This window comes from Cervus elaphus, chromosome 22 (genome assembly GCF_910594005.1).
Source record: "Cervus elaphus chromosome 22, mCerEla1.1, whole genome shotgun sequence".
NCBI lineage: Eukaryota > Metazoa > Chordata > Mammalia > Artiodactyla > Cervidae > Cervus > Cervus elaphus.
The window spans coordinates 6,945,911-6,969,640 of record NC_057836.1 but is presented as its reverse complement, the minus strand read 5'-3'; the positions used below and the strand labels follow the sequence as shown (position 1 = coordinate 6,969,640).

At 49.1% G+C, this 23,730-nt stretch overlaps 1 protein-coding gene across 3 annotated transcripts in view; it reads right to left on the bottom strand.

Moving 5' to 3' along the window:
• The window catches only part of TCF20 (transcription factor 20), an 89,576-nt gene that overhangs the window by 2,322 nt on the left and 63,524 nt on the right, over positions 1–23,730 (bottom strand). The window contains exons 3-5 of one of the 3 annotated variants that reach the window (XM_043880583.1): positions 12,276–12,369; positions 5,508–5,557; positions 4,447–4,574 (exon numbers count right to left, since the gene is read on the bottom strand). In XM_043880583.1, the coding sequence (XP_043736518.1) occupies positions 4,491–4,574; positions 5,508–5,557; positions 12,276–12,369 (228 nt within the window). In that variant the 3' untranslated portion in view covers positions 4,447–4,490. The remainder of the gene's footprint in view (positions 1–4,446; positions 4,575–5,507; positions 5,558–12,275; positions 12,370–23,730) is intronic. The other 2 variants (XM_043880582.1, XM_043880584.1) reach the window with 2 other exon arrangements.

The following is a 23,730-nucleotide window of genomic DNA, read 5'->3' as shown; positions in this document are numbered from 1 at the left end:
CCTCTGGCTGCCTGGACCAGGAGCTGAGCAATCCTGCCACAGGCCACAGTGTGGCTTCCCTTGCACCCAGGGGTCACCCCAGAGCCCCCTCCCCCAGCACTGAGGCTGCCAGGAAAAGGGGAGAAGCAGCCTTCTCTGGTGTCGCCAGGAACCAAAGGCCCTCTGTCAAAGTGATACCAGGGAAGGGCTGGCAGGGCGCCTCAAACAAGAACCAAAGGGGTCAAATCTTGCCAGGGATGTGGGCCAAGGCAGGAACAGAGGACAGGTGCCCTCACATTCTGCAAAAGCTCGGCTTGTGGAGCAAGGGCCAGGGCGGGGTCTGCCCTCTCCGCAGCGCTTGGCAGTCTCCGGCCCGCACCCCCCAGAACGCAGGTGGTCTCGGCACCAGGGTCTGCCTGGCTGGCGGGCTCTGCAGGCTGCTGGCCTGGACTCCTTCCCTTGGTGCCACTGTGGCCCATCCACACCCCTGCCTGCACCCAGCCTCCGGCCTTCCCCGCAGGGACCTCCCCAGGATCTGATACTTGACAGGCCCAAACTCCTGGTTCCCTGAATACAATGAGACCCTAATGTCTCTGTTATTCCTAAAAACTATTCCTTTAGTAGGAAGAATGGGAAGAAACCTCTTGAAACATCTAGTAGGAGCCAGGCACTCTGCCAGGAGCCCTACAGACACTACTTCACTGGAACGCTGGGAGGCCTGCCCCCCACCCCGCCCCGTTATCTTGGAGACAAGGCCCTGAGAGGGGGCCCTGTGCAGCCCAAAGCCCCGGGCTGGTCAGACTTGGGCCTGGGGCTCACGGCCACAAAGCTCTTCTGACTGGGCCCCTGGGACTCTGCCTCGGAGCCGCCATCACTGCAGGTCTTGTCCAAAGGTGCCGGACGGGGCTGCGGAGGCAGCACCCGGGCAGAGCCGTGGCCCCTGAGAGAGCGGGCGGCCCTCTGTGCTGAGGCCGCTCTCTTCTCTGTGGAGGCACCGGCATGTTCGGCTGTCGGCAACGATTGGGCCTTCATCCCAGGCCCAAGCGTTCCCATCAGCCTCTTTCTGCTGCCTTTCAGCTTCACCTCAGCTGCCTGGACCTGGGCGGGCCCCCCGCCTGGCTGAGGCTGCCCTCGCCTTTGTAAGCTGAGACCCGAGGCTGCTGGGGAGCACGTGAGGAGCCTGCGCCCGCCCGACACCGTCAAGTCAGCACCCTCGTCCCTGGGCCGCCCCATGAGGACAGGAACCGCCATGCGTGCCCCGTCCCCCCTGATCCCGAGTCAGTGCCTGAAGAGGCCGAGACAGCCGCCCTGTCCTCATGGGAGGACAGTCGAGTGGAGACGCAGACTGTATGTGAACATGACAGCGACTCGAAAGCGTGGTGACGCCAGGGAGGTGGCAGAGTGGGGACACGGGGACTGGGAAGGCTGCTCTGAGGACATGCCCTGAAGCTGAGACCCAGAGCGGAGACGAGGCACAGCGCCGCGGCCCGGGGAGCCGAGTGTGGGCTGAGGAGTCAGAGGAGGTGACCCCAGGGCCTTCGGAGGTGAGCTGAGGAGCTGCACTTGGCCCTACAGGCAGCGGGAACCTCAAGTTGCGGAGAGACAGGAGCCGGTGCAGAGCGTGCGGGGCCATGGGGTGGGAGGGAAGGGGGACCTGGGACATGATCCCAGGCACTAACCTGGCACCCAGGCCAAGGCAGAGCTGGATGGAGGTCACAGCTTCCTGCCCACGGGGTGGGGGCCGGGTGGGAATGGAGTCCCCGTGTCTACTGCCGATGAGAACAGGGGCCGGGTGAGGAGCCCCGTCCACTAGCTGCCCTGAGCCAGGGAGAGGGCCGCCCACCGACCTTTCCTTCCGGGCACAGCTGGCCTGGTGAGGGACTAGCGCCAGGTGCCTCTCGCGGCAGTGGGAGATGAGAGCTCGCATCCCCGCGCCCCCAGCCCAGGGGTTTTCTGCCAGACAGGGCTGCACCAGGCACGGTGGAGACATTTCTTCATGGAATCCTCACAAGGTTGGCCACTGTCAGTCCTCTTTTCATAGAAGGAGAAACCGAAGCACAGAGACGCTGAGTGGGCTGACCCTGTCACACCGCAGTCTCCACACAGGAATAATCGCTGCCCCTTCCCCACCGTGTGATGGTGGATCTGCGCCCGCAGCACAGACCCCAAGGTGAATGCTCCCTGAGGGGAGGGGCTGCGTCTGTCCCTCACGCTGGGGCTTCCCGCCACCTGCAGAGGGCTGAGGGGCCAACCCGGAAGGGCCCTGCCCTGACATGACAAGCACTTCAGGGGGATGAGACGGCGTTCTGTCCCTCCCTTCCCTCCAAGAGGGAAAGGCCTGACCTCAACAGACTTGAAACAACCCCAAACTGAGAGACAGGCCACTTAATCACTCGGCGCCTCATTTCTTTGGTATAAACATGACAGCAACACCAACCCTGTGAGCAATGGGCCATGAGGCTTGTTGCCCTGTGAGAGCCGAGGGCTCTGGCAGCTGGCAGCGCCCAAGAATGGGCAGAGAGGATGAACAAAATTAAAATTTCCAAGAGGAAACTGGGCCCAGACTTCCTATTTTTCTCAAACACAGGCTGGGACTCCAGGACAGGACCAAAAGGCCCCAGGTAACCCGTGGTTCTCCCCCAGCCAGCTCTTCCCGGACACTTCCGGGAACACTCCCCGGACACTTCCGGGAACACTCCCCGTGGCCTCCGCCCCAAGCGGCTCTAAACACTGGGGCTGGGAAGGTGGCAGAGCCGCCCAGAAACAGGGACACACAGAAGGGCCTGGAAACCCCCAGACTGCTGCTGCCTGAGGGTCACTGGACCCCGTGGGTTCTAGAAACATGGGGAGCTCCCCGGGGTGGCCAGCCTCCCACCCCTGCGCCCCAGAAGAGCAGGAAAGAAGAGAGAGAGCGTGGAGTCCTCACTGGACACATTCATGAGAGCACTGTAACCCTCACGGGCTCGTCACCCAGCAGAGGGCCTTCTCTGGAGGCTGGTACCGGGACCCACCTAAGAAACAAGTTACTTCCCAGATGAAAACTGCCACGTCCCAGATGAATTTTAGGCAGACTCCCACCCCTTGTAACACGGATGCTCAGTCCTGTCTGACTTTTTGCAACCCCACTGACTGTAGCCCTCTAGGCTCCTCTGTCCATGGGATTTTTCAGGTAAGAACACTGGAGTGGGTGGCCATGCCCTCCTCCAGGGAATCTTCTGGACCCAGGGATCGAACCTGAGTCTCCTGTCTCCTGCACTACCCCCGGGGAAGATTTGTAACAAGGGGGAGGGAACATTCCAGACGCTCAGGCACACAGTGCTGCCCCAGAGAGCCAGGCCTTGCACACCTGTGCGTGGGTCACAGACGCCTGGAATAAACACAGATGCCCTCACCTGAAGAGAGATAATCCCTTAATGAACATTTCTGAGACAACCAGCTGCCCATCCCATCCTGTAGAAGCAAGTGCCCCAGGTTAGTTACATTTTGCTTTTTCTTCTCATAATCTGTTTTGCTTTTTCCTCAGTGACTCAGTAAGGAGGGGGAGGATGTGGAAGGCGGGGTGGGGGTGGGCACTGCGGGCCCACTGCTTTGAGAGACCCAAGTCATATAATCATGCTCTCACAGGCACACGCTACCAGCCCCACCACGAACCCACAGACACACTCATAGAAAGCACAACTCAATCTCCTGAGATTTTTAAAAGTAAAATTAAATGTGGTGCTAAAGTCTACTAAATCTTTGAGGGGATTGTCCTTCCCTTTGTACTTTTATGAAAGGAATCTTTCATAGCACCGGGAGGCGGGGGAAGATTTCACATAACAAAACTTGGGGAACTTTTTGTTTTTCAAAGGAGAACTCACTCAAAGGTTTAGAGTTGTGGTGGTGTAGTAGCTAAGTTATGACTCTTTGCGACCCCATGGACTGTAGCCCACCAGGCTCCTCTGTCCATGGGATTTCCCAGGCAAGAATACTGGAGTGGGTTGCCATTTCCTCCTCCAGGAGATCTTCCCAACCCAGGGATGGAACCTGCGTTTCATACACTGCAGGCAGATTCCTTCTGGCTGAGCCACCAGGGAAGCCCAAGCTTTAGAGACATCAAGCAAACTAAAAAAGAAAAGATCTCTGGTGAGAAGCCTTTCTGAGACGGGGAAAAAGCGAGGGCTGCAGGCAAAAGCGCCCCCACCTCAGAGGCTCTGTCCTGAAAGCCAGCTGCCCCCAGGACCCCCACCCAAGGCCTGCCTTCAGGAAGAGCCTCCTGGACCCTAGGGGACGATGGAACCATTTTAAAGCCCCACATTATCTTTCTACATGTATTCTAGGGGGCTAAGCAACAATGGAGAAGTATTTTATCCACCAGGTGTTGGCCTCATGCAATTAAGACACCGTGGTGCCTCCTGGCCCGGGTGATCAGGAGGCAGAGGCCACGACACCCCCTCACAGTCCGCAGGGGCGGCGGCCCCGACTCACCTGTGCTTGCTGAACTTTCCATTCCCACGAGCACACTGCCCCCCTCACCCCCGCTCCGACTGCTCTGTGCTGAGGCTGCCTTTCGCTGTCTTGTTCTGCAAGGGGGGGACAGGGCATGGAAGGGGAGGCTGACACCGGCAAAGCCAAGGAGACGAGACAGGAGGGACAGAGAACGAGCGTGCGGGTCAGGGCAGGCGGAGGTGAGGCGAGGAACGCACATGGAAAAGGAAAGAAAAAGCAGAGAGTCAGTACTGAACGACATACAGGAGATACTCAAGACAGGGCAAAAGACTGAGGCAAAATGTGACCCTTCAAAAAGGGAAGTTTAAAAAAATAAAAATGCAAATTAAGTAAAAAATAAAGAGAAAATTCTAAGATCCAAGGATCCATCCCGGGAAATAATTTTTAAAGAGAAGCATCAGTAAGCATCCTTCAGAAGCAATTTGAGGGCAGACCGTCAGGATGACCTCTTTCTAGCACCTTCTGGCCCCACTGAGCAGACTGAAGGCTGTGAGCACCGGCGGCCACCAGGGGTCAGTGTGACCTCAGCCGGAAGAGAGCCGCCGCTGCAGGAGCGCCAGGCGAAGGGCTCCGCGGGCCCAGCCCTTCCTGGGGTCCCTTCTCCACACCCTCCCCTCTCCACACTCGTGAGTGGTGTCTTGGAAACAGGCCATTCACACACTCCGCCCGCATCTTTCTTCCCTTCCTAAATTTGAGAGGTGACCAAGAGACCAACTCTTGAACCAAATGCAGACACCATGGGCTGCGCCTGCAGAAGCAGAACCTGGCGGGGACGGTGTTTCCCCGAGAGCCGGGCGTCAGCTCTCTCTAGTCCGTGAAGACGCCTCTGCTCTGCATCCAGGCCTGCAGCCAACCGCACCCCACGCCAGTCTGTGGTCTGGGGTTCCACTAAACTAAGGCAGAAACCACGCGTTTCACGCGTTTCTCTTAACAGATAAAAAATACCTTCTCCCCAGCGCCCCCACCGCACGGTGCTGACTCCACATCACAGGGCTCCCTCCCGTCTGCCCCCCGTGCCCGGGCCCTGCAGGCTGACTCACCTTGTGCTTGGGGCACCTCACCGAGAAGTTCTCCTCGTGGAGCAGGCAATCTGCAAGACAGAGCAGGCGGTCAGGGGCGGTGCGGCACAGCCTGGGGGCGCGGGGCGCAGGCGGGGTCACACCTGGAGGTAGGGGGCCCCGCACTGTGGTTTCTAATAGGGGAACACGAGAGATACCCCCAAATAACCTGGGGCACCTCAACATGGCGCAGTATCAGTCGGTCAGACAAGGTTTCAGAGCGGGGAAAAGATGAGCCAGACTCTGCTCCAACACAGACGCGTGCGAGCACACTCCCGTGTGTCACAGCGTCGGTGTGAAGAGAACAGGGCAGAGGAAATCTACCAAAACAGGACAGTATCCAAACCCTTACTCTCTGGATAGTAAGATTGTAGGTGACACTAATTTTATTTTTTCTGTATTCCCATGATCACATCCTGTTATTTTAACAATCTCCAGTTAAATGTTCTTTTTAGAATTTCTTATCCTAGGCTAAGCCCACTCCACAGGCCCACGCCAAGGCTTCCTTGTGGAAACACTGAATCTGCAGGCCTCTTTTCTCCTGTCGAGTCACAGGTCAGAGGCAGAAAGGAGGCCAGGCCCAGCCCTGCTGCCGCCCTCTCCCCCCAACCATGGAGATGCTGGAGAAGCTCCGCAAGCCACGCTCACGGCTTCAGAGGAAAGTGAACCCCCCCGAGGGGCTGTGAATCCTCAGCCCTAGAGCCAGAGGTGGTGGCAGGACGTTAATACTGGTCACACGTTCTCAGCGAGCTCCCAGGCACCATGGCAGGAGGTGGCATAGTTAGCCTTGCTAAATTTACAATTTAACTCAGCTTTAAAGCGAGGTCCAGATGAGCGGCCTGTGTAGCCACAGATTTCAAGTGAAATAATAATAAGCAAGGGGACACACAAATGGAAACTTCTGAGGCCCTCTACATTTTATGTAAACCAACAGAGACCCTCCCACAATTTGGCTGAGCCACCTCCCCTCTGGAGTCCCAGGATCCTAGGACTGGGCAGGTTTAGTCCTCTCAGCCCCAGGCAAGCCTGAGGGCTTGGGAAACAGCAAGTCCTGCTCATCTTTGCCTCACCCCCCACCCCCAAGCAAACAGCACAGCAGTAAATGAAATGTGCTAATTTACAACCCACAAGTGCACGGTGTGACCCAGGCTCCTGTCGCTCCAGTTGGCCAGAGAGCTCCCGGGCAGCAGGGACAGACAGCTGGAGCCCGAAGGAGGCGCCTTTGTCTCACCTGGGCGGTGGCCGCAGCATGCCGACAGAGACGGCACAGGCCACGCGCGGTGAGGCTACCCTCCCACCCCAGCGGTTTACAGAATTGAGGAGGGGGCGTGTGAGTTGGAAAAGATACCATCAGGAAGGCAGAGGTCTGAGAGGGTCCTCACACAGCCACGGAACAGTGACCGGCAGCGATGAACCATTAGTAAAATGTGCTTCTAGTTGGGAAACATGTCCCCACGAAGTTAAAAGCAGAAGAGAAATGAAACACTAGAAGTGCGCGCTAAAGGCAACTTGGAACTAGTGCCTGGTACTTCTGGAAACGGAGTGTCCTGAACCAATCTACGAGACCTTCTGGCAAGGCCTCCCACGCAGGCAAAGGCGCTCCGCACTCTGGTGAGGTCACAGGCCTGCAGGACATGCACTTCCCCTTCCTGGCAGGACGAGAAGCACGGCTGAAGAGTGCAGCCTCCGCCAGGGGCCGGGGAGCCTCTTCTTGACTGCCTCCCGCCAGCCTCCGCCAGGGGAGGGGGAAGAGGGGAGGGAGGTTGGCAGCAGGCGCCGGCCGCTCACTGGCTTCCAGGAGCCCCTGGCCTACCCAGTGCAGAGGGCCCGGTCAGCACTTTCCCACAGTGAAGTCAGATCACCACACAGGCCGGCAGAGACTCACCAGGTTGTTGAGCTGGCAGGGTGGCTTCCAGACAGACACCAACACCCCAGGCTGGTGCTCCACTTTTGAGAGTCCTCTCTAGGCGTAGGGGCAGAGGACTCTGCTGAGCTCCTGGCAACGAGCTAGGTGGAGCCTCAGATACCCACGTGCACCCACAGATGCTCCAGCTAGGGTGGAGAAAACGGAAGGGCATCTAGTGTCCTTGGGATCTGCCGAGCCCCGGCAGTCTCCAGCTCAGCTACAGTCTCTCAGGGTGACAGTGAGCGCTCACACTGGCAAAACCAGGCTGGGACTGGGGGATCCGCCAGCCTCACCGAGCAGCAGTCTCCTGGGGCCAGAGGAAGGGGGAGGAGGGCAGAAGCAAAGCCTTGAACTGGCTTCTGTGATGCAGACAGCTCCTCTCCAGGGAGTGGCAAGGCCACCGGTCTTTCACAGAGCCCATCAGGGGCCCTAAACCCGCTGCCAAGATCAAAGTCGGCAGAGAGGAGCAGCTTTAAAATGCTGCAGGAAGGGAGGCCGCAGGTGAGATTCCCAGCTGTGTTTCCTCATGAAGCCCCTCTGGCCAAGATCCTTGACGCACGGCGGGATTACTGCTGAGCCACCGCAGTCTTCCGTCTCTGGGCTCTGTTGCGGCTCGCTGCATTAAACGCGTTCCAGCCTTTTCTTTTTAAACTGGCGCTCCTGCTCTTATTACTTCCTCTTCCTCTGGGAGACAAATCCCGTGTCTGTGACGTAACGAGCAGCACAAGGGAGCAAACCATGACGTCACAAGTGCGTGACTGCGGTTAGCAGGAGCCACAGATCCTTAGGTTTCCATGGAGATGCGCCCAGAGGTAAAAGTTTTCCCTTCAATACCAACGGCTTTCTAAGGTTTGGGCAGCTGGCAAGAAGGCAGAGATGAAAATGCTCTACTGTTCCTTAGTTTGCACAGAGACGGGGGACTTGACTAGAGGACTTATTTTTTTTTATAATTAGGAAGAAAAGAAATCAGTGAAGGCTTTTCCAGACACAAAGACTCACCACTTACAGAATTCCTGGGAAGACTGTGGATAGATCCAGACATCAGTCCGCAGAGTGATGCGGGCTCTGGGTCACTGTGACTCAGGTCATCAGAGAGACCAACAAACGCCCCAGACGTGGTCACCCTGCGAAGCTGCTGCTCTGGGGCCAGCCCCATGTGGAGGAGCAGAGTGTGCAGCGGCTGGGGCAGCAAAGCCAGAGGGCCAGGGCGCCGACCTGGACAGCCCCCCCTACCTGGACACTTGGCCACCAACTTCTGCCAGACAGAGATGTTACCAGCTTACCTGGCAGGCTACAACAGACAGGCTCAAAGAGAGCAACGACAAAGTCACTGACTTCCTGACCCTCAGCTGGCGAAGTCAGCCCTGCCTCCTCCGTCAGAGGGAGGAGAGCCCAGGGCCTTTCCCAGAGAACCTCCACCGCCCCGCCTGGCCAAGGTGGCGCCAGGCCTGTGCTGCCAGCCACCAAGGGAAGTAAGATAAAATAAGAAATCTCTCCCTTCCGAGCACTCAGTGGTGACACGTGGCTTATGGCTGCTGTATCGGACAGTACAGGTCTAGAACATTCCCCCACGGCAGCAAGTTTACCGAGCAGCACTGCTCCACCCCTGGGAGCCCCGAGTGCGCGCTGGGAGCACACCTGCGGGGCGAGGCGGCCTGCCTGCTGCCCACCTGGCGCTTCTGGGCAGAGCCCCTGTGCAGGAGACCTCCGCTCACTGGCCACTTAACGGGGGGAGGAATTCTTGCTGCATTTCACTCATAGAACTTACAAACCACCGCCAAAAACCGGAGCCTTAAAAATCTTCATTTAAAGACCACGAAGCTTAAACTAGAAAAAGAAACAAAACATTCTGACAGCACCCTGACTGTATCATGAAAGTGAGAAAAGGCAGTGGTTGGCTCTGAGGGAGAAGGATTTAGCAGCTGTTCTACAGAACACCCCAGACCATGGTCCAGGTGAATTACAGCTCAGATTCAACCTGGAAACACGCAGAGGAGGACAGAGGACAGAAGGGACAGACCGGAACCCAAACTCCCTGAGCTGACGTTTCAAGGCTCCCTTCTCATGCCCACTTTCCCCTCTGGTCACATGGGGTCCTGGCCACCAGCTGCCCTTCAGCGTGTGCAAACATACTTTCACCAGAATCTAACTTCAGCATAAAGTTAAGAGCATTATCTTTCTCTATTTTTCTTGTTTTTTGGCTGTGCCGTGTGGCTCGTGGGGTCTTAGCTCCCAACCAGGGACGGAACCTGGGTGCCTGGCAGTGAAAACCCAGAATGCTAACCCTGGATCGCCAGGGAATTCCCTTTCTTATTCTTTTCAGCTGCAGCCGCTACAGACACCTGGAAAGAAGAGAACAGGGAGGAGGAAAGGAGGGACAATGAGAAGGATGTGAGGGGCAAGGAGCAAGTGTAGGTGAGCGGGGTGAAGGGTAGTCAAGGGGAACTTGGATTCCTCCTTGCCTGCCAGATCCGACTCCAAGTGCTCTGTGCTCTGCACGGCTGTCACCTGCTCAGCCCCCAGGCTCCGTCAGCACTCTCATCTGTCTTCCCCTTTTCTCTCCCTGCATCCTGACTGCCAGCATTATGAGCGACCTGCTAGGTGAAGGTGTCAGACCCATCTAACACTCAAAAAGTAACTGGTGAAGACAATCAACAAAGAGCTATGCGTCAGGAGAAAGAAAGAGGATTCTCCCAGGCACTGAAGCTCTGAGTCAGACTCAAGTCTCCTGCACTGCTCCCTGGATGGCACTTCTCAGACAGAAGGGGTCCTTCTTTCAGCAGTCGTCACACTGCAGAACACCACTCTGATTACCTCCAGAGACCTGGAAAAATGTCTGACAAAATCCAACACCAGTTCATGATAAAAACACACATCAAACTAGGAGCAGAAGGGAACCTCCTCAGCTACATCAAGAACGTCTGTGAAAATCCCACAGCTATCATCAAAAGGGGTCAGAAACAAGGCAAGTGCACCAGCTCGTGTCACTTCCATCCAGCGTTACGTGGGAGATCCAGCCAGAGAACTAAGGCATCTATCTGACTGGAAAAGAAGTACAACGACCTATTTGCAGGTGACGTATCTTATCTATAGAAATCCACTAAACCACTATTAGAACTAATCTGTGAGTTGAGCAGAGTTCCAAGATCCATGATCAATACATATACCTCAATCAATTATACTTCTATACACTCACAGTGAAGAACCTGAAAACTGACTTAAAAAAAACAATTCTATTTATAATTGTACTAAAAATAAAAATACTTAGGAATACATTTAACAAAGAAAGTGCAAAACGTCTACCCTGAAATTTACAAAACAGTATTGAAAGAAATTAAAGACTGAAATAAATGGAAAGACAGATACCTCATGATCATGGACTGAGGGATACATTATTACCAAGATGGCAGTGCTCCCTGTGATTTTCAGAATCAGGGTAATCACTATCCAAGCTTGAATGGCTGTTTCCCCTCTCACCCACAGAAATGGACAAGCTGATCCTAAAATTTATCACAGAACAGCAAAAGATCCAGAAGAGCCAAAACAATCTTGGAAAAAAGGAACAAAGTTGGAGGACTCACACTTTCCACTTTCAAAGTCTACTACAAAGCTACCATGACCGCAACAGTGTGGTACTGGAGAGTCCAGAAATAAGCCTACCCATCTACAGTCAACTGGTTTTCGACAAAGGTGACAAGGTGAGTGAATGAGCAAAGAGTAGCCTTTCCCACAAATGGTGCTGGGACAACTGGGATCCATGCGGAAAGCAATGAACTGGACACCACATACAAAAAACAGCGCAGAACAGACCAAAGACTCGAGTAAGGGCTAAAACTAAAACATAGATATATAATCTTTGTGATTTTGGATTATGCAATGGTTCTTAAATGTAAGAAAAGCAACAAACAGCATAAGCAGGAAAATAAAAATAAACTGGATTTGCTTAACGTCATTAGCCACTAGGGATGTGCAAACCCAAATCACAAAACGAGACACCGCTTCATGCCCATGAGGACGGCCATGGTGAAAAAGACAGATTAAAAACAGGTGCTGGTGATGATGGAGAAACTGGAACCCTCACACATTGCTGGAGGGATGTAACATGACTCAGCCACTTTGAAGAATGGTCTGATCATTCCTCAAACGGTTAAACAGAGTTACCATGTAACCTCAGAATACCACCCCTAAGTTTATGCCCAAGAGAAATGAAAACAGTAAGTACACACAGAGACTTGCCTATGAATGTTCACAGCACCACTATTCATGATAAAAAAGTGGAAAACCTAAATGTGCATCAACGGAATGATAAATAAAATATGGTGTATCTTTACAATAAAATACTGTTCAAAAATAAAATGAAGTACTGACACATGCTGTGATGTGGATAAATCTGAGTCTGGAAGCGAAGTGATACAGAAGCCTGTCATGAAGACCACATATTGTGTGATTCCACGTACATGAAATGTCCAGAATGGACAAATCCACGGGGATAGAGCAGACTCGTGGTTGCCAGGGGGCGGAGGGTAAGAGAGACCACCAATGGGTAGGAGTTTAAGAGGTGATGAAAATGCTCTAAAATTAACTGCGATTTGTGCCTGCACCACTGTGAATACGATGGTAAAAATCGCTGAATTGTACACTTAAGTAGTTGAATCTTTTATGAATTACAAAACTTATAAAAATCATCCCACTTAATTCATCTTTGGTACCTTCTCTGCATTCCTTCAGAATTTACATATAGACAGGGTTAGATGAGACAAAACAAACAATAAAGAAGACAGAGAATCAAAGTGGATGTCCTACCCTTCAGATGTTCTGAACAAGGGTCCGTGGTCCCCTCTTACCTGCGTCAATGGCACACGGGTAATGGTATCGGAAGGAGCAGCCTTTGTTGTAGCAGCCCAAGGTGGCGCCCGCCTCCTGGCAGTGGGAACATTTCTGCAAGGGAGGAAGAAGTCAGGCGTGTCAGCATCCCAGACACCCTCTCCTCCAGGCCTGCCCCAGACCCCGTCGGTCAGACCTCAGCGCGTGTCCCTGCGGTTACCGGAGTCTGGCGGCAGGGCGGGCTGTCAATTTCCAACCGCCACTCACTGACCACATCATGGAAGCCGTCCAGCAGCAGCGTTTCAGGCCAGGCCTCCCGAACATTCACAAATAAATCAAACAGAGCAGCACACAGGCCCCCAGCCCTGCCCGCCCGCCGTCCGCCTGTCCTTCCCCCCATCCTCACCGCTCTGGTGAGCTGCTTATAGACCCTGCCCGTCCGTTTCTGCTGTGGAAGTCTGGGGTAGGAGGGTGCGATAGTAGATTATATATAAGTCTTTAAGAATTAAAAGTGGAATTTAGTTTCTAGTTCCTATTTTTGTAAGAAGAATTTATTTTTATTCTGCTTATCCCAAATGCCCAATACAAGTATATTTCTCTTTTCAGAAAATACAGGCTCCTGTGTGCACACGGTATTTTTACACCCAAATCCTATTTTAAAGGCACTAGGAAACCTGCCATGAATTTCTGGCTGAGACATGATCCTGTAATTGAGATGCCCCTCCTCCTATGTTCAGGTTTTCATGCAGCGGGGCACACCTCTAGCGTGTGATGCGGCTGCCCATGCGTGCTCGTTCTGTGTCCTGTCAACAAAAATCACATTTGTGAAATGAGCCCCACTGGCCCCACTGAGGAAAGGCGCAGACTCTTCTGGGGGCTGAGGCCACATAGATGAGGCTACCTGAACGATGTGGATGCTTGTTCTTGATTCTAGGGAAAATAAAAGTGCTCCATAAACAGTTCCACTTGTGGAAAATGGCTTCTCCCCCAACACACACAGCAACCCTCCTGGGGCAAGGGGACCAGAGGGCGCCCTTCCAGGTCCATGTGGCACACAGGCCGGCAGCAGTCAGGAACGCCTCACTGAGGGGGGTTCGTGAAGCCTGCCTGGACGGAGCCATGGAGTGGACACTCCTAACCCACAGCGGCAGCAGTAGGGCGACAGTGAGCTGGATCGAGCGCCCCGACACTGACGCCGATGGAGAACTACACGGACGCCAGCCATAGCGCGGCCCCGAGCACACCCTGCACCGCGCGGCGGGCATTGCTGCATGTGCCCCGTCTGGTCATAACCAGTCTGTGACAGCCCCGCTCTCAGACGAGGTACCTGGAGCCTCAGAAGGGGAGAAACCCGCGCCCGGTCAGAGCCAGTCCTGGCTGACCACACCTGGCCTCCTCCAGAGGCAACCGGGGTAGGAACAGGGTGCTAGGAGAGCCCTGGAGAGCGACATCCTTCCGGGTGCTGACAACCACGTGCCCCCACACCCTTGCCAAGAAATAAAGACTTCCGGCCCAGGGTAAACCCAGGGCAGTTGGCAGCGTCTCAGGCAGCCCTTGTCAGTGCCACAGGGTGCCTTCAGAACACAGGTCTCAGTCGTCAGCCAGAGAGAAGGAACATGGCTAACTCCTCCACGGTCACCCACAGCCCTTTCCGCTACACCCCTTTCTCCTGAAGGAGCCCTGACGGTCAGCCACCAGGGGGCTCCTGCTCCGGGCCCTCCCTGCTCTGGTGGCCACTGAGGAGCGGGTGTGTCAAACATTTCTGGTAGTAACGTCTGAAGAGAACAGAACTTCTGAGAAAGTTTAGGCCTCTACCAAGGGACAGGAAGCCTTCTCACTCGGCCTCTGTGAGGAGGGTATGGTGAGATCTGTCGCAACCATCTCATCACCACAGGGGACAGCCCGGGAGACAGAGCCCAACCTGCTGAGAACTGCAGCGAGACACGGCGGACAGAGCCTGGATTTCTGGGACATAATTGAGCACCAGGACCACCTGTGTCCAGACATGTTGAGGAGGACACTTTTCTTAAAACACACACACACTTTTTTGTTTAACTCTGTAACTTGCAGTCCAAATATCCTGACAAGCAGGAAGGGACCCAGTACTTGAGGCCCTGCTGTATTTGGTTACAGGCGTGGACTCTGGAATCCAAGTCACTCCTTGGTGAAGTGACTCCACTGCTGCCCATCTTTGTGCTGTTCTTGGTCAGAGTCCTAACCTTCGTCTCTTCAATCTGCAGATGTGGACCTGATAGTATGACCTACCTCAGAGAGATGTTGGGAGGGTTGAATGTGTTAATCCAGGCTTTTAACAGTGGCTGGATCAAAAGTGCTCAGCAAACCTGACCCAAGGACACCCATGTGCCAGACACAGGCCGACAAACAGCCAACAGCGGAGCAGCCTTGTCATTCCCTTGGGTCTGAACACTGTCCATTTCCTTCCCACCTCAGCACATACATGCCTCTGTGCCCCTGGCAGGGCTTCACAAAGCTTCTTGCCCAGAACCAGCCCACAGGCCCCATTTTTCTCAGAGGAAAAAAAAAAAAAAGCAAACTCCCTCACCAAGAAATGACATCAGTAAAATGATGCTTGCTTCTTCTAATTAAAAAACAAAACAAAACAAAACCATGCAATTAATTTACTGTTTTTACTTCCAGAGGAGAACGACCCTGCAGGGCTTATTCAGGCCTTAGAGAAAGGACCTTATAGCATTTAGCTCAGTGCTTCTTCAAGTGTGGTCCTTGAACCAGCAGCATTGTCATTACCTGGAAACTTGTTAAAAATGCAAATTTTGGAATTCTGGGCAGATTGTAGAGTAGGTAGCACCAGGAACCTATCTCCACACCCAGACAATAACTGCACTGGTAGAATCTATCTGATGTAACTGCTCCAGAGCCTTGGAGTCTGTTGAAGGCCTGCAACTTCCCAGGGAGACATGGATGGAAAATGGCAGTTGATTCTGCCCATCTTCCCCACTTCCAGCCAAGTGCAGGCAACCTAACTTTATAACTTTGTAAGTTAAGGAACTACAAAAAGAACAAACTAAACCCAAAGTTAGCGGAAGGAAGGAGATAATAAGGACTGAAACAAAGATAAATGAAACAGAGAACAGACTATAAACAGAGAAAAACCAAACTGAGGATGTCACTATTGATTCTACATAAATAAAAAGGATTAAAGAGAGTACTATGAGCAACTGTTGGAGAAGGAAATGGCAACCCACTCCAGTATTCTTGCCTGGAAAATCCCATGGATGGAGGAACCTGGTAGGCTACAGTCCGTGGGGTCGCAAAGAGTCGGACACGACTGAGCGACTTCATATCATATCATATCATATGAGCAACTGTACACCGGTAAACTGCATAATCTACATGAAATGGACAAATTTCCAGAAACACAAAATCTACCAAGGTTAAATCACAAAAGTCCCAAAAAAGAAATACCCTGAACCTGATGATGGCTTCATCGGTAAATTTCACCCAGTGTTTAAGAAAGAACTAACACCTGTCCTTGTGAAACTTCTCCCAAAAACTGAAGAGAAGGGGATATTTTCAAAATCATTCTAATGAGGCCAGCACTAGCAGATACCAAAGCTAGAAAAAGAAAATCACACACACAGACACACAAACCCTACAGACAAATATCCTTTATGAACATTGATGCAAAAATCCTCAACAAAACACTAGCAAACAGAATTCAACAACAGCACCTGATTATATGTGCTGACCAAGATTATATATCCTGACCAAGTGGGGTTCATTCCTGGACTGCAAGGATGGTCCAACATGCAGAAATGGGTCAGTGTGATGTGCTATGTCAATGGCATGCAGGAAATAACTACATGAACACCTCAATAGATGCAGAAACAGCATCTGACAAAATGTAACACCCTTTTATGATAAAAACACTCAACAAACTAGGAATAAAAGGAAATAAAAGAAATATATGAAAAACCTACAAAGAACATCATACTCAACGGTGAACGACCAGCAGTGTTTCTTCTAAGATGAGGAGCAAACAAGGACACTTGCTTTCACCACTTCTAATCAACATAATAATTTCTAGCCAGAACAATTAAGAAAGAGAAGGAAATAAAAGGGGTTCAAACTGGAAAGAAAAAGGTAAAATTATCTGCTTGAAGATATGAATCTTATGTTTATAAAAACCCTAGAGTTCACACTCACACACACACACACACCCCCCTAGAATAAATGAATTAATTCAATAAATGAATAAATGAATTCCGCAAAGTAGCTAGTTTAACACAGAAAAATCAGTTGCCTTTCTATACATGAACAATCTGAAAAAGAAATTACAAAAACAATTTGACTCTCAATAGCATCAAAAAGAATAAAATACTTAAGTATTAACTATGGAAGTGAAAGACTTGGGCAATGAAAACTACAAAACATTGCCAAAAGGAATTAAAGAAGACACGAATGGAAACACATCCTATGCTCAATGATTAGAAAATTTAGTATTATTAAAATAGAGTGACCTACAGAGTCAACACAATCAAAATCCCAACAAAGTTTTTTTCAAAAGTCGAAAAAGCTATCCTAAAATTCATGTGGAATCTATTTTGTTGCTGTTGGGCCTCATAGCTTGCAGGATCTTAGTTCTCTGACTAGGGATCGAACCTAGGCCCTCAGCACTGAAAGCATGGAGCCCTAACCACTGGACTGCCAGGGAATTCCCACGTGGAATCTCAGGGAAACCTGAATAGTCAAGACAATCTTGAAAGAAAAGGAACAAAACTGGAGGACTCATGCTTCTAACTTCAAAGCTACCGTAATCAACAGCGTGGCGCTGGCATAAAAACAGAGATAGACCAACAGAATAGAATAGAGCGCCCAGAAATAAACCCTTCCATATATGACCAAACAATTTTTGACAAGGGTGCCAAGATCATCCAATGAGGAAAGGACAGTCTTTGCAACAAATGGTGCAGGGAAAACCGAATATCCACATGCAAAAGAATGAAGTTGGACCTTTACCTAACAGCATACACAAAAATCAACTCAAAATGGATGAAGGACCTAGATGTGAGACCTAAAACAATAAAGCTCTTTGACGAAAACGTGACCCCAAAGTTTCATGACACTGGATGGGCAATGATCTTTTTTTTGGGTTATGAACCTAAAGTTCCACATAACAAAAAGTAGACAAATTAAACTTTATGAAAATTTTAAAATGTTGTACATCAAAATAATTGTCAACAGAGTAAAAAGGCAACCTACAAGTTGGGAGAAAATATTTAAAAATCATCTATCTGATAAGGGATTAATATCCAGAATCTAGAGAGAACTCGTAAATCTCCACCAAGAAATAACAACAAACCCCCAAGCAAAACAAAAAACCCCAACCCATTTCAACAGTGGGCCAAGGACTTCAACAGATACTTCTCCAAACAAGGTAGACAAATGGCCAAAAAACAGGAAAAAATGCTCAACATCACTCGTCAGTACCGAAGTGCAAATCAAAACCAAAACGAGACTCAACTACTGTCAAACAGGAAACAACAGTGTGGTGAGGATGTGGCAAAACTGCAACACTCGGGCACTACTGGTGGGAATGTAAAATGGTACAGACACTGGAAAACTATACGTAGTTCCTCAAAAAATTAAAAATAGAATTACCATATAATCCAGCAAGTCCACTTTTGAGTATATATCTCACCAAAATGAAAGCAAAGTCTGAAAAGTATCTGTACACCCTTGTTCGTAGCAGCATTATTCACAATACCTAAAATATGGAAGTAATTCAAGTGTCCATTGATGAATGAATGGATAGTGAAGTACAGTATACACATACAAAGGAATATTGTTTGGTCATAAAAAGGAAGGAAATTCTGACACACGCTGTACCTTGAGGAGATTGTGCCAAGTTAAGTAAGTTAGTCAGCAAAAATCAAGTAACACACTACTCAACTTATATGAGGTATTCAGAATAATCATAGTATAATGGTGGTTGCCATAGTCTAGAGGGAGGAGAAACTGTGGAGTCTTGTCTAATGGATACAGAGTTTCAGTTCTATAAGATGAGAAAGAGCTATGGGAATGTAGACCACACAACAGCCTGAAGGTATTTAACACCACTGAACTATGTACTTAAAAACAGTTAAACCAGGATTTCCTTGGCCATCCAGTGGTTGACTCTGTACTCCCAATGCAAGGGGTGTGGGTTCAATACCTGGTTGGGGAACTAAGAGATCCTGCATGATGTGCGGCACAGCCAAAAACAACAAAAAATGGGTAAACCTACAGCTAACATCAGACTCAACGGTGAATAGCTGAAAACATTTCCTCTAAGATCAGGAACAAGACAAGGACCCCCACTCTCTCCACTTTTATTCAACATAGTTTTGGAAGTCCTAGCCACAGCAATCAGAGAAGAAAAAGAACAGGAATTTAGGTTGGAAAAGAAGTAAAACTGTCACTGTTTGCAGATGACATACTAAACACAGAAAATTCTAAAGATGCTAACAGAAAACTACTAGAGCTCAGCAGTGAATTCAGTAAAGTTTCAGGATACAAAAACAAAATTAATACACAGAAATTTGTTGCACTGCTACAAATACACACTGACAACAAAAGATCAGAAAGAGAAATTAAGAAAACAATCTCACTTATCATCACATCAAAAAGAATAAAATCAGGAATTCCCTGGTGGTACAGTGGTTAGGACTCCATGCTTCCAATGCAGGGGGCATGAGTTCGATCCCTGGTCAGGGAAGATACCACCTGCCTCCAGGCAACTGAGCCCGTGTATCACAACTACTGAACCTGCACTGTACAGACTGCAAGCCACAACTGCTGACGTCACCTGCAGCGGGGCACAGCCAAAAAGTAAAACAAAACAAAAAAAAAGAATGAAATTAGAACATTATCTAATACTATATACAAAAATAAACTCAAAATAGATTAAAAACCTAAACGTTAAGACTGGATACTATAAATATAACTCCTAGAGGAAAACACAGGCAGAACACTCTTTGACATAAATTGCAGCAATATCTTTTTGGAGTTGCCTCCAAGAATAACGGAAATAAACAAATGGGATCAAATTAAACTTAAAAGCTTTTGCACAGCAAAGGAGACCATAAACAAAATGAGAAGAGAACCTACAGAATAGGAGAAAATATTTGAAAATGATGCAACTGACAAGGGGTTAATTTCCAAAATATACAAACAGCTCATGCAGTTCAATATTAAAAAAGTAAACCACCCAATCAAAAAATGGATGGAAGATCTAAATAGACATTTCTCTAAAGAAGACATACAGACAGCCAATAGGCACATGAAAAAATGCTCAACATCACTAATCACTAGAGAAATGCAAATCAAAACTGCAATGAGGTACTAACTCACACTGGCCAGAATAGCCATCATAAAAAAAAAAAAAACAAAAAAAAAAAACTGCAAATAATAAATGCTAGAGAGGATGCGGAGAAAAAGGAATCATCTGGTGGGAATATAAATGTACAGCACAGGGAACGATAGTATTTTGTAACAATATGTAAGGGGGAAAAAGTTTAAGAATATATATATATAGTGTATATATACACACACAATATATATAATTGAATCTTTGTGCTGGACACCTGAAACTAACATGATATTGTACATCAACTATACTTCAATAAAAAATAACAAAAATGGTTAGGATGGTAAATTTTATGTTGTCTATTTCACCACAAAACAACAAAAATCCAAATTCTCAAGTCCCATGTCAAGTATCCAGGCAATTCTGATGCTCCAATAGAGTTTGAGAATCACTGGTCCAATTTCAACTCCCAAACTTTTTAGATGAGGGAAAACAAAGATGCTGTGACTGGCTGAGGTAGAATTTCAGGTTTCCTGGGTACCATTGAGTGCTTTTTCCACTATGTTTCTGCCCCTTGCAGACTAATGTAGACAGTGGACCGTAAGAGGTAGACCGGACCCCCCCAGATGTCCAGCCTCATCCTCAGAAGCTCTGCCTCATGGCCATGGACCCTGCAGATGTGGTTCAGTCAAGGACCTCAGATGGGGAGTGTTTGCTGGATTATCCAGATGGCCCCAATCTAATCACGTGGGTCCATATAAGGAAAGAACCTCTCCCAGAAGAATCAGAATCACAGGCACCAGGGAGATGTGATGATGAGAGCAGGACCAGAGAGATGTAGCGCTGCTGGTTTTAACGGTGGTGGAAGGGGCCATGAGCCAAGACGCGGGCGGCCTTCAGAAATTGGAAAAGACGAGAAAAGTTCTTCTCTGGAGCCTCCAGAAAGGAGCACAGCTCTGCCAACACATTAACTTGAACCTAGTGAGACCGTGTGGGACTTGTCACCTACAGAGCTGTAAGATAACAAGTGTGTTTTCAGCCACTGAGGTTGTAGTAATACATTACAGCAGTGACGGAAAACCAGTGAGTGGGGATTTCCTGAGAAACTCACGGTAAGAGAAGTGACTGTTTATTTTCCTCTTACATTGCTCGATGTAACAAAATTTCACTCACTTTTTCTTAGGCAAATTCTGGCAACAGATCAGTGACACTGGAACTAGAAGGGGCCCTGGGTCTGTCTTCAATGACTTTTTTTTTTTCCTGGTTCAAGAAACAGACTAGAAGCAAGATGACCTGCTGAGGATCACATAACTAGAAGTACCAGAACTTAGAACTAAAGATTCTCTTCTTCTGAACTCCAAGTTCAACCACTCTTTATACCACACGGTGCTGCCTTCTAGTCCCCTTCATTTACTCAACTACCTAGCATTTGAAAAGTACTTCCTACATGCCAGGTGCTGAAGATAGAATATAAAAAATTTCTCTAACAGCTTCTATGTCTGATCACCCTTTCTATCCTAAAATCAATATCCAAGCCAATACTGCTTCCAACTGGATTTTTATTCTTCACTTTTTACCTGAAGAAGTTAGGATACCATTCTCCCATAGTGCAAATAATGCAATAACATCAGTGTACAGCTCAATGTCCTTGTTTCTGATGCCACTGTTGTTACAAGTTTAATAATATCCATTCCTAGGAGAGTTAAGTCCATAAAGTGCTGCTCCCCACACAGGGCAGACACACAGTGGGACTTTTCAGTCATCGTTGCTGTTAATAAATCAAAGTACTTTTTTAAACAAGCAATGGTCCAATTATTTCAACAGTGACTCCTTCATTTATTTAGGGGGTGGAATAAAGGTTATTTTTTAAGCAACTCTGCATTTTGTGATACTATAAATCTTGGGAAATAAACTATAAAATATATCCTTAGCTCTGGGACATGTTTAAACCAGAGAAAGTGGCCAAACACCCTCCCTAGCCCTTTTACCAGCCCTTGTCACTGCCCAGAGGCAGGGCTCATTGACTGGAGGTGGCAAACTGCAGGGGCAGAATCTCAGAGGGAGAATTTTACATGCCTCTTCATTCACAGAAACGTCTTTCCTGTGAGATGTAGCAGTGACCTGAATAATTGCTTTGTTTTAATGAGCATCTCTGAGCAGCCTCCGTGCACTGAAGCATTTGGGTCAGGGTATTATTAGTGCTGACGACAATCGGTTCTATTAGAGCTTCAAAGATCACATACGCTGCCACTACTGTGCCCAAGATGGCTTTTACCCAGCACTACACATACTTCTGCTCATGCTCCCGGCATTAACCTCTTCATATCTGCCCACCTCCCAGAAATTGCGAGACTCATTCTTGGATCCCCAGGGCCTGGCACACTGCAGGAACTGGGAATGCAGCCGGATGGAATGAACACGATGCCTGACACACCTGAGTGTGGAAAAGACTAACGAGGCTACTCTTCAACATGAACTAAAAAGCTGCTGCTGGTAGAGCTGGGAACATGTGGAACATGGTACATGTTAATTTCTGGCCCCCAGTGAGAGCTTCCTTCCCTCTTAATTCCGCCTTCTGTATCTAGGACAGAAGCCTCTGCCCCGAGCGGTCAACTCCAGCCACGTGCCAGTTGACACAGTCCACCTGCAAGGAGCTGCCCTCTGTGTTCTGGGTTCTTGCTTCTTCAGAGTTAGATAATCTCTTTATGTTCCCTGAAAGCTCGTGAGACCAGCTGGAAAGTTCTGCAGCTGCTCGCCATTCTCACAGACATGGAAGGACGGCGCGGCACCAGTTTCTGGACGCTCACTCCACGGCCCAGAGTGCCATCAAAACCTCAGCCCCCTCCGAGGGGAGAGACACTGGGTCTTTCCATGTGCACTTACTCCATGCTACAAAGAGGTATATATTACAAAGTAGCATCTATGTCTCATAGCTGTTCCAGCAAAACCATTACATCTTGAAAAAATTATGACAATACTAGTTTAAATGCCATCATTCATGTCAGCAGCATGTACTGGCTAACAGCTAACTGTGTGCCTTAAGACAAGAGCTTCAGGTCCGTCTGACTTTTTGGAATAAATACAGATGGTCTAATGAAAATACTACCCACATGTGAAGCAGCAGAGGGGCCAATGGGAAGAGAACCTGAGGTGTAAAAAGCCAAAAATAGGTACCACCTCAATTTTATCATCTGCAAAATGGGGATAACAACACTGCTGACCCTTGAACAAGTCAGGTTTGAACTGCTGGTGATTATATGTGGATGGTTTCAACAGTAAACACTACGGAACTACACAGTCCATGGCTGGTTGAATCTGCAGAAGTGAAGAAACCAAGGATGTGGAGAACTGACCATCAGCTATACTCAGATTAACCCCCGTGCTTTTCAAGGGTCTACTTTGTCTTCCTTTCTCATAAAGTTGTTCAAAGTAACTGTGAGAGTGTTTTATAAACTAGAAAGAGTTTATATAATTGTTAGGGCTTATAAAAACATGTCGTCTATAATGTGTCATGTATTTACCAAGTAGATACTATTAAATGAAGACAAATTAAGTTTAAAAACTGCTTTTTGGAACTAATTTTTTCCTTTAGAATACTGCCTGAAACAAGCAGACCCTAGGTGGTCCTGAGTGTCTGCTGTCAGTCTTTCTGTGACTTGATTTGCTGTGCATGTGTTTCAATAGTATTTCACCTCTGAGGGTGTGTATCAATGGCTGTTGGCCAAATCTCTGAACATGGCATCTCTTAGCTATTATTAGCTATTCGTGGAGGGTTAGTTGCTAAGTCGTGTCCAACTCTGTGTGATCCCATGGACTGTAACCCACCAGGCTCCTCTGTCCATGGGATTTTCCAGGCAAGAATGCTGGAGTGGGTCGCCATGCCCTGCTCTAGGGGATCTTCTAGACCCAGGTATCGAACCCGGGTCTCCTGCATTGGCAGGCAGATTCTTTACCACCACCAGGGACTCCCACTATTAGCTATTATTTTCATTTCATTTCCCTTTCTACTTCTATCCTTGATCAACACAGATTCGTGGGAATTTTAATGTTTTGTGAAGCACTTCTGCATTGGGAGGGAGGGTGTAAATAAACAAGGAATAAGGCAATCAAGTACAAATTAAACACTAGCAGGAGGCCGAAAGCGTCGT